General features: G+C 43.1%; 2 protein-coding genes across 2 annotated transcripts in view; one reads left to right on the top strand and one right to left on the bottom strand.

Moving 5' to 3' along the window:
* The first annotated feature begins 151 nt into the window (after positions 1–151).
* dclre1a (DNA cross-link repair 1A (PSO2 homolog, S. cerevisiae)) lies at positions 152–8,789 on the top strand. Its single transcript, XM_070990918.1, has 9 exons — positions 152–834; positions 1,112–2,506; positions 2,596–2,729; positions 3,867–3,985; positions 4,266–4,409; positions 4,602–4,747; positions 5,414–5,568; positions 6,396–6,537; positions 7,988–8,789. Exons 1-9 carry the CDS (start codon positions 411–413, stop codon positions 8,152–8,154), a joined length of 2,826 nt encoding a protein of 941 aa, XP_070847019.1. The 5' UTR covers positions 152–410; the 3' UTR covers positions 8,155–8,789.
* cpn1 (carboxypeptidase N, polypeptide 1) overlaps positions 494–10,058 on the bottom strand; it is a 130,517-nt gene continuing 120,952 nt past the window's right edge. Inside the window, exon 10 of the transcript XR_011603482.1 lies at positions 494–504. The gene's annotated coding sequence lies outside the window, so the exon portion shown is untranslated. The remainder of the gene's footprint in view (positions 505–10,058) is intronic.

Here is a 10,058-nt window from a genome sequence, read left to right as displayed (position 1 = left end):
TTTTCCTGAATTTTCTGTCAACTTTGACTTAAGAAATGACTACTAAAAGACACAGTATTTTTTTCAATTCTTATTTTATACTATTAAGTAATTTAGTATTGTGAAAATGTGTGGAAAGTGCTGCTCTGTTTCCTTTATGTGGCTTTACTACATTCATTGTACTCTGGCGGTAAGCGCTAACATGTTACAGCAAGTCACCCAGTAACGTTAACGATTGTTTAGCATTAGCAATAGAGTAAAGTATGCAAACTCTGTAACATTATCGATTATGAGAAACTATTTTCATAGTAGTCGAATCTAGAGTAGTCGTTAATCCACTCTAACGTTTATTATTTTCGCCTCACGAGGGATGTTTTCAAACGTCGCGTCTTTGGACGTTATAAGGGACGTTACGCTTCATTTAGCTCCAAATGCCACAGAAGGACGACTCTGAAAATGACATTTGGGAGTATAAACCTCTCGAGAAGAAAAAGAAGCGACAAGAATCACCGTCTGCACCTGCAACTGTGACTACAAGAAGATGTACTTCCAGAAAAACCTCCAAGAGAGACACTTCTCTCTCAGTCAAGTCACCTGACAGTGAAGGCAGCACAGCTGAAAGTGGATGTTGTGGTGCTGTTGGTAACACAGAGGGACGTGACAGTTCAGAGGCACATAATTTACCCTCACGGTCATCTCCTGCTCATGACACATTGCAAACAGACAGTTCCTCCGAGGGACCCTTCTCTGGAGACTTTTGCCCCATGTGTCAGATGCCCTTTTCCATTTTGGTGGTTCAGACTCAAAGGTGGCATGTTGCTGAATGTCTTGAAAACGCGAGGGACACATGCAAAGGTACAGACGCCCATGCTTCTTCATATACCTCATCTAAAAATGTCTGCTAGACTTGATATCAAATAAAAGTTCCTCCTCTCAAATATTCTGTATGTATTTGTTGACCTGTGACTTTCTTTTACACAACTGTCATCCTGCATTCAGGTGCACACATGCGGTTCTGTGAATACTTATTATTCTATTATAGATGCCAAAAACAAAACACTTTGAAATGTTAAATATTGCATGTTTTCATAATACGTATGGTCTGATAAGCCTAATTTCTGTGTGTTCACAGAATGTCCAGATGGCCTCCAGTGCTCCTCCACTATTCCAAACCACTACAAGAAGTTCAACCACACGCTTCTGGCCCACAGTCGAGCAAACAGTGACACAGCCCTCCTCAGTCTGTCCCAGCAGGCAGGGACGAGCGGTGAGACCCGCCTCAGTTGTCTCCCAGGACTGATAACCAGTGAGGTAGATGGCTCTAGTTTAGAGACTTCACAGGCCAGCCTTTCTGCCTTATCTAACTGTGCTCCTTCCCCTCACAGTAATGACACTGTAACATCTTCGCCAAAACTTACAAATGGCCTTCTGTTTCTGCGCTCACCTGGCCCAGAGGATTTTAAGAAGAAAAAGGGCTGGTCGTCCTCTACTAAAAACCAAAAGTCTATCAGTTCTTCCCAAGAAAGCAAAATGGAGCTTTCATCCACTCCTGTCAAGGCAGAAAGTGGAAGACAAGCTTCTGAAAGTTTACCCAAAAGTGAACCTTCCCCCGATTACGATGATGCGATATCCTATTCTCCTCTTTCTGAGCTCCCTGCAGAGACTGAAGGCAAAATCAGTGAGTGTAGAAAAGCCCTTTTTGATAATGATGAAATTGAGTCTGAAGACTCGATGTTGCTGTTCGGTGACACTTTCTCAAGTGAAGATGAGCTCCTGACTGAATTCATAGATAATTTGGAAAACAGTAGCGTGCAGGTGAAGGAGCACGCTTCCTTAAACACGCAGCTGGAGTCAGTTACCTCGGGACCTCCCACCAATCAGCCTGCTGCTTCTGCAGGTGCTGAAAACAGATCTGATTCCACAGGTGAAAATGAAGCTCCCGGTAAAGCTACCTGTACCACCAGTTCATGTAAGAGCAGCATTCAGTCTCCACAAAGTATTGTTTTAGAGCGCCTGAGAGAAACTCTTCTCAGCTCAGACAGCCTGCCGTTAAAAACGCTGAATGACAGCAGCTTTAAGTCAGAGCAACCTCACACATCTTCCCCTCAAGTGCCTTCAGCACAAACCTCCATCATCCAACAATCTCACACCATGGCGCCTCAGAAGGGCCGGAGCAAGGCGGGTCAGGCCTCCTGTCTGAAGCAGACGGACATTGGGGTGTTTTTTGGCCTCAAACCCCTCAAGGAGAAGGCGAAAGAGGCCGAGAGCGGACCAACTCAACTCAGCAGCACTTCTATTCCAACGCTTGCCGAAACGTCTGGACAGAGACAGCCAAGGAGGGGCAGGCAAAGAAGAAGTAAGGCTGATACAACTGCAGATACCTCACAGGACACAGTGACTGTAGATAACAGTAAAGAAGAAGCAGGGACGGGTAGGAGTAGAGGATGGAGAGGAAGGAGGCGGAACAGGGTGAACGCTGACGGGAAAGTAGAGTTACCACGTTGTCCCTTTTACAAGAAGATTCCAGGTCAGTGGGTGACCACCTATCACATATTGCTGTATAAATCTGAAGGTTAATTATTTTGTAACATGAGATATTTATGTAATTTTGCTCAGGTACAAAGTTTGCCATAGATGCTTTTCGGTACGGAGAGATCGAAGGCATCACTGCCTACTTCCTCACACATTTCCACTCAGACCACTATGGAGGGTTGACCAAGAAGTCCACATTTCCAATCTACTGTAACAAAGTAAGGCATGTTTAGGCTGCGGTTGTGCATTAGCCATATGTGAAGCTACACCACTGTATTTTAAAGTAGGAGTCAATTACTGAACTGTATTATTATTTATTACTTGATATGCATGAGACAGTTATGAATGGTGGTTCTGAACCCAGATTTAAATTTGGTCCGTGCCTGCAACTGCATCCCAAAATCAACATTTTGTAAATAAATGGCAGTCTCCCTTCCAAAGGCCCGTTAGCTCTCGAATGCTATGAAAGAGATTAATGCTTTGAATGTTTTTTTCCAGAAATCCTATTTAATTTCACCTCATTAAAAAGCTTCCTGACTGCTCTCCTCCACGGCATTCATAGAGTAAATGCTTGATCCATTTGTTATCTCACTGCACTGCGCTGACTGCATTGTAATGAAAAATTAGTTTGCAGTTGACAGCTATGAATACAAATTCGCCAGTGGCTTTGACCATATTGGAACTGACTGAAATTTGGAGACCTTCCTGTTTTGTTTTTTTTTGTTGTTTTTTTTTTGTTGTTTTTTTTAACACCCTCTTGGATTAAAACACTTGATATCCGGTAAATGTAGTTTGCTCAGTCTCAGTTGGTCTTTCTGCCTACAGCCCCAATTCCAAAAATTGGGACTCGTGTAAAACAAATAAAACCAGACTGCAATCATTTTCAAATGAACTGTGTTTACTAACAAGAGTTATTAATAAGAGGCTGGATATTATGTAAACTCTCCTGTCAAATGGGTCATGATTCTCAACAGTGGAGTATTCATTCTCTTGGGATTGCAACTAAAAACGGACTCACAAGGACTGATTGGGACTCCATTGGGGTTTTGTTTTTTTGGTAGGTCACAGAAATTGAACTTGGATGCTACGGTAGGTGGGTCATAGCCCAGAAAAGTTTGATCGGAATCACTGAGGAAATTGGATTTCAAGGCTTTTGTGAGTGAATTACTCAATGAAAAGCAGCATAATGAGAGTTGATTCATAAGGACGTGCAATTATTTAAAGTAAGATCTTTAAGTAGATGTTACATTGCAGACTGTGTTTCATTGTATATGTATGATAACTTAGCATCTAGGTCGCTCTAGCTTTGGTGGCTGCTGCTGCATCAGTGTATATAAGCTGCCTCTCCTGGTCAGATTACAGGGAACCTGGTGAAGAGCAAACTGAAGGTGGCAGAGGAGTACGTCCACATCCTCCCCATGAACACCCAGGTCGCTGTGGAGGGAGTCACAGTCATCCTCCTGGATGCCAACCAGTGAGTCATCCACCTGATGTCAGTATCAGCCACTGGCTAGAGATTGGCCAGATGCTTAATGGTGGACCAGCCACTGAAGATGGATCTATTAAAGAAGCGACAACACGTAGACCTCACTGATGGCCAGTCACTCCTGTATAATCAGAATAATATGCATACCTACATAATTGGCCACATTTCTGTTGACACTCAGCGCTGCTAAGAAGATGCTCGTCGATCACACAATGAGTACTTCCGTCAAATATCCGGGTTCACCTCTTGTCTGTGTCTGTCCTTTCAGTTGTCCAGGAGCTGCCATGCTGCTGTTCTTCCTGCCCGATGGACAGACGGTCCTCCACACGGGAGACTTCAGAGCTGATCCCTCAATGGAGTCCTACCCTGAGTTAGTGAGCTGCAGGGTGCAGACCCTCTACCTGGACACCACGTAAGTGTTACTGGTGGGATAAAATATTGGTATGGGAATGTATTTTTCTTGACTGTACCAGTGAGGTTACTGAATCTCCAAAACAGAGGGCTGTGGTTATATTGCACCGCTCTTAGCCAGTGTGGCTCAATATTGGCTAAAACATCTACAGATTTTTGATGTAAGCTCTCTTCTCTCTCTCTCTCTCTCTAGCTACTGCAGCCCTGAGTACACCTTCCCCAGACAGCAAGAGGTCATCAATTTTGCAGCCAGCACAGCCTTTGAATTGGTGACGCTCAACCCACGTACGCTCGTGGTGTGTGGATCCTATTCTGTGGGGAAAGAGAAGGTCTTCCTGGGTGAGTGTTTGGTTGAAATTAGACCGTTTCTTTATAAGTTTTTGTAAATCAAAGGCGGTGGGAATAACAGTCAGAGTTCTCCATTGTCTCTTATCCAGCCTGTTCCTGTGTGCACCCATTTAGCTGTTGTGATGGTGATTAATCACACTAGAAAAAATTAGGTATAAGGCTGATATGTGGGGTCTGATCATTAGACAGTTTGATAAATTCAATGTTTTTTAATGGATAGTCCTACGAGTAAGATGAGTGGGTTTGTTTTTTGTTTCTTTTTTTTTAAATTCTGCAGCCTGCTATCACTCCCTGACCTTTCCTCCTCATTCAAAGGTCACGCGAGATTGCATCTCGTATTGAAGTGGGAGTGCTGTGGAGAATGGTGGATTAGTGTGTTTTGAGAAGGAAGCCACGCAAGATGTGTTGTCCTCCTGACGAGACAGTCCTCTGACGCATGAGTAGTGAAGCAGTCAGACAACATGCATTTATGCAGTAATCACTTTTTCTGCTTTTGAAAAACCGTTAAGAGTTTACTGTCTGTGCGATGCGTTCTGTGAAGTTGGGGTGACGAGCATACTGGGCTGGAGTCCGTTGGCAGCAGGTGGCTCTTAACTGCAGCTACTTTCTGGCTGAATTTCTGGTTCTAACACGGACCTTGTTGTGCTTTATTCGTAGCACTGGCAGAGGTCCTGGGGACTAAAGTGTGCCTCTCTCGAGACAAACACAACACCATGTGCTGTCTGGAGTCCGAGCAAGTCAGACAATGCATAACCACAGACGGGAAGGCCGCTCAGGTCCACGTGCTGCCCATGATGCAGCTCTCCTTCCAAGTAGGTGCTGCGGTCGCATTTTCCACTGAAACTGATCTGAAAAGAGATATTACACTGGGACTCTGAGCCTACAGGAGTATAAAAACACATTCTATTTTAGGGGCATGTTTAAGAAACAAAGTACATCACTCATTAGAGTGGAAAAAATAGCAAAAAAAGCAAATATATTGCACATTACTTCAGTTTCATTTAATGATACACAGCTTAGTGAGATGAAGCAGGAACAGAACTGTTTCTCAAATGGTCTGCAAACTTTTTGTGTGAACATTTGCCTTTTCTAATAACTCGTTTCAGATTATTCTTCATTTTGATGTGCAAACACTTCTATTCTGCTTATGGTCTATTCATACGCCAGTACCTAGGACAGGAGTTAAAATAATTAGGAAATGCTAATTATGATGGCGTAGCATTTGAAAATGTGCCATCTGTAAAACCCCAGATAAGTCCCGGAGTTGGTATAATTCAGGCATCACTAGGCACAGAAAGGCTGACTTGGGGGAAATAGATACAGTTTAGGTTTGCAATGAGACTTCTGGGTAGGGAGTCTTTGAGCAGTTTTTATCAAGAAGAGTGACTAAACTTGGACAGATTCACCTGGAAATGCGGTATAAAACCACATTTTAAGGTATGTTTTTACATTTACTTTTAGCTGTTCAAAAACAGAACTGCATCTCTATATTTGAGGATGATGCTTCCCAGTGTTGATTCTAAACCGTCAATTACGAGCACAGAAGCTGCACAAACATGAGTTATCCACGTAGATGTTTGAGGAGAGCTTTATGTGTGCATGTAGCAGCGTTCTGTAATGACATTTCATTCATCTCTAGAAACTGCAGGATTACCTGGCACGCTTTTCAAGACAGTATGATCAGCTGGTGGCCTTCAAGCCCACGGGCTGGACCTTCAGCCAGCAGGTGCAATCAGTGGAAGACATTCAACCTCAGATCAGCGGCAACATCTCCATCTATGGTATGTGCTAACCTTTTTGAATGAGAAGCATATGTACATCCAACAGAGAAAACCAGAAATACAGATGAGGAGAAATGGCCAAGAATAATGATTTTCATTGGTAAATCCATTGGTTATAAGTCTTCTTGTGCATGTATTGGATCTGCTCATGCCCTGACAGAATGCCTTTCTCTCGTTTTGATTGACAAATGTGGAAACATCATGGTAAATAATTGTCATGCTAAACGCTGCTAAGCCTTAATCACAAGAGCGGCATTTCCTCCTGTCAGATACGTGACTGTTCATCACATTGTTGTGTTTAGCCTACAGCTCCCTCTTTTGGCAAAGAGAGGAGGAGGAGGGTAGAGTCAGAGAGGGAGTGTGAGAATAAACAATTGATTGTGGCTCAGCTTGTTGACAAGAGGGAATATGATCAAGAGAATGCTGGGTCATGGACAGCACTGCTGGACATTAAACCGCTGTGCTGAAATGGGTCATGACTTGATTTGCCGCTGCATATTTAGCCAGTTTTTCGTCCTGTCCTCTGTTCCATATTCTTAATAGATTCATCAACAGCATCAGCCATCTGGCCTGTAACCTGCAATCACCAGCTAGAGGCTTCTGCGTTGCACGCTCGTGTATAATTTCTTACTCCTCAGCAGTTTGTGTGTCAGTCAGGCGGAAGCCAATTTGCGCGCGCTCTCTCTGCCTTGTGTCGGTCTCCTCCTCCTTGCTCTTCCCGGCCATATGCTGCCTCTGCTCCTAATATTGTTCCCTGCATGTGGGACGATTGACTGTATACTTGATGAGGCTTTGTTTCAGCTCAATCTGTTTAAAGCAGCAGAACGCATCAAACCTGTGGAGGGGCAACGGGAGGGCAAACAAGAGGCAGCAGCTTTCTGCAGCAGTCCCAGTTTGTTGTCTTATTCTGTCCTTGAGAAAGAGAAGAAAGTCGTCATGTGATAGTTTTCATGTTTCAGCATCTGAAATCTGCCTTGTCCCCTCAGCCCGTGCCTCACTTTGTTGAGAATCTGCTCCCTTTTATAAGAGTTTGCCTTCTTGCTTGTCTCATCTGATCAACGTCCCCAGACTTTTGGACATCTGGCTCCGTGACAAGCTTTTACCTTGAGCCAAATTGCCTCTGTATTCACTGAGCTTGATATTTCTTAATGGGGAAATTGAGAAGAAAAACATTGAAGCAGACAAGCCATTTGAAAGTGAAAAGTCCCTCAGGTTCAGGTCTAAACCACTACTGGCCTCTTTCCCTGCAGGACTTGTCTCCTTAATGAATAGACAACTGAGATGATCATAACCCACGCTTGAAGTGTGGGTTATCTTCAGGCTTACAAATCATTTTCAGCCTGGCTGCATTTGATTTATTGATTTGACAAATGCAACTTTTAAAGCAAAGACCATCAAAGCGCCAACATTTAGACCCATGTCGATGACAGTCCCTCTGTTTTCTCGACAGGAATCCCATACAGCGAACACAGCAGCTTTCTGGAGCTGAAGCGGTTTGTCCAGTGGCTCCGGCCCCTCAAGATCATCCCCACAGTCAACAACGGCAGCTGGGCGAGCAGGAAAGCTATGGAGAAGTGCTTTAGTGAGTGGCTCCTGGAAACTAAAGCTAAACACTGACTTATTTACCAGTAAACTGTGTTTGCAGCTGGCCTCTCTGCTGCGTCAGATGGCCAAATAACATATCAACACTACTCATTTTATTACTTTTACTGAAGTTGCTTGCCTCAGACTGGTGAGCATTTACATTTCAATGCAGAGCGAGGGGTTGTGATGATGGAACAATGACCAAGTATACGCAAATTAACTATAAGCCTTCTGCTTTAAAATCACCAGCCGGTTAAAAATAACAATCAGCAAGATGTTTCGGTGTTCATCCAAACACCATCATCAGTTGTGAAGTGACAGGAAGTAGCAAGAAATACAAACAAAGAAGTCACATGGTCAACACATGGCCTGAGATGTAGAAGTCGGACAGTCCAGTGATTTTAATAAACCTTTGTAACTCTTGAAGCTGTGTGTGTGAACATGATCTGAGGCCCTGCTTGGATCTTGTCTACCTTTAGACCTGTGCCATCCAGAAGTATTTTACATGGGAACTTAATTAACTGGCGTGCTGCTGTTATGATGGTGATTAATCATACTAGAGAAGTGCTGCTTTGAGATGTGCAATTCCTGTTATCTGTATTTTTACCTATGAAATCGACATTTTTATGCTGAAAACAATAAATCTTTTAAATGTTCTTTCAACACTTTTTGTTGCAACATTAACCTTTTTTCTTAAAATTTGCAAACTTGCCACAATATCTGGGTTTTCAGTGCGACTGTACAGCGAATGACATCTCAGCCATTCAGGTGCATTCATTCGTGCAAATGGATTTGTGCCACCTGACCAATACTCCTTCAGGCTGATCTAGTGTTAAGGAGGACTGCCACTGTGGCAGAGTGGCTTTGAAAACACAAACTTGAGTGCTGCCAGATCTTTCAGCAGTTTATCTCTGAGGCGGCAGAGTCCTGCGGTACAGAGATAAAGCTCTCTGAATCTCAGTCTCTGTAAAACCGGCTTTTCACTGCGTGATTTCTCCTCCCATGTAGGACAAACTTCAGCTGAACCCATCAGGGGAAAATCTAGACTCTAAACACTGAAAACATTTGATGTTTTACTGTAGATTCCTGAAATTTATCCCAATTTTCACACCTGCAGAAGTGGACAGTTGAAGTTCCTTGGAATATTTTTGATTGCTGAATCTTCTTGAATGTTTCCATCACGTCTTAGCAGTACATCATTTTTTTAGCATAGCAGCGTTAATGATTAAAAAAGCTCATCTCCAGGCATGTCATTACACCTCTTGCCTCTCTCTCCATTTAAAATCATGCATGTGTCATCATGCTCTTCACCCACTTTGCTAGGTGCAGGCTGAAATAACCACTGTATTACTACTTGTGCCCAGAGCAAGTCATTTCCAGTGAGCCGTTTCTAATAATAATGGCGTATCTTATTCTTCCCTTGGGCGTGAATTATATGTACCAAGTCTGAAATTGGATTGACTGGGGCGCTTGTTGAAATGTCTTTCTATTACAGTCAGCATGTATGTCTTATTGGTGTCTAATTTTGGAAGATAATTATGTCCACATATAAGGAGGAGTCTGTCATATAAATAACAAAAAAAAGGTTGTTTGACTAAGAGCAAGCAGTATAGTTGTGTATATTCTATGGAGAAGATGATACTGATCATTGGAAGTTCAGGATTATGCAAGCGTTTGCCTTGTTGGGCGCGATAGTGGATCCCTGCCAGCTTTTTACACTCACATACCCTTTGGCTCTCACTTTAGGCTTCAGTGAATACTATGATGAACTAATGATCTTGGAAAAACAAACACAATTACGAAAGGGTTTCTGAAACTGGTTAAAAATGCTGCCCTGTAACAATGTCTTCAGGTGTCGTATTTCATTTCAAGACTCGAGTGTCTTTCAGATAAGAAGCGAATTTTAAGGCTTTTGGAAGTTAAGCAAGTGGAAATAA

The sequence above is a fragment of the Chaetodon trifascialis genome, chromosome 21, assembly GCF_039877785.1.
Source record: "Chaetodon trifascialis isolate fChaTrf1 chromosome 21, fChaTrf1.hap1, whole genome shotgun sequence".
Lineage (NCBI taxonomy): Eukaryota > Metazoa > Chordata > Actinopteri > Chaetodontiformes > Chaetodontidae > Chaetodon > Chaetodon trifascialis.
Note: the sequence above shows the minus strand (reverse complement) of the source record. Positions and strands in the feature narration are given on the sequence as shown.

What these genes read in the sequence shown, in the direction of transcription:
- dclre1a (XM_070990918.1), top strand. Translation starts at nt 411, where the DNA reads ATGCCACAGAAGGACGACTCTGAAAATGACATTTGGGAGTATAAACCT. An exon ending in ATCCTCCTGGATGCCAACCA is followed by an intron (nt 3,986 to 4,265) that starts GTGAGTCATCCA and finishes CTGTCCTTTCAG; the next exon opens with TTGTCCAGGAGCTGCCATGC. An exon ending in GAAAGAGAAGGTCTTCCTGG is followed by an intron (nt 4,748 to 5,413) that starts GTGAGTGTTTGG and finishes CTTTATTCGTAG; the next exon opens with CACTGGCAGAGGTCCTGGGG.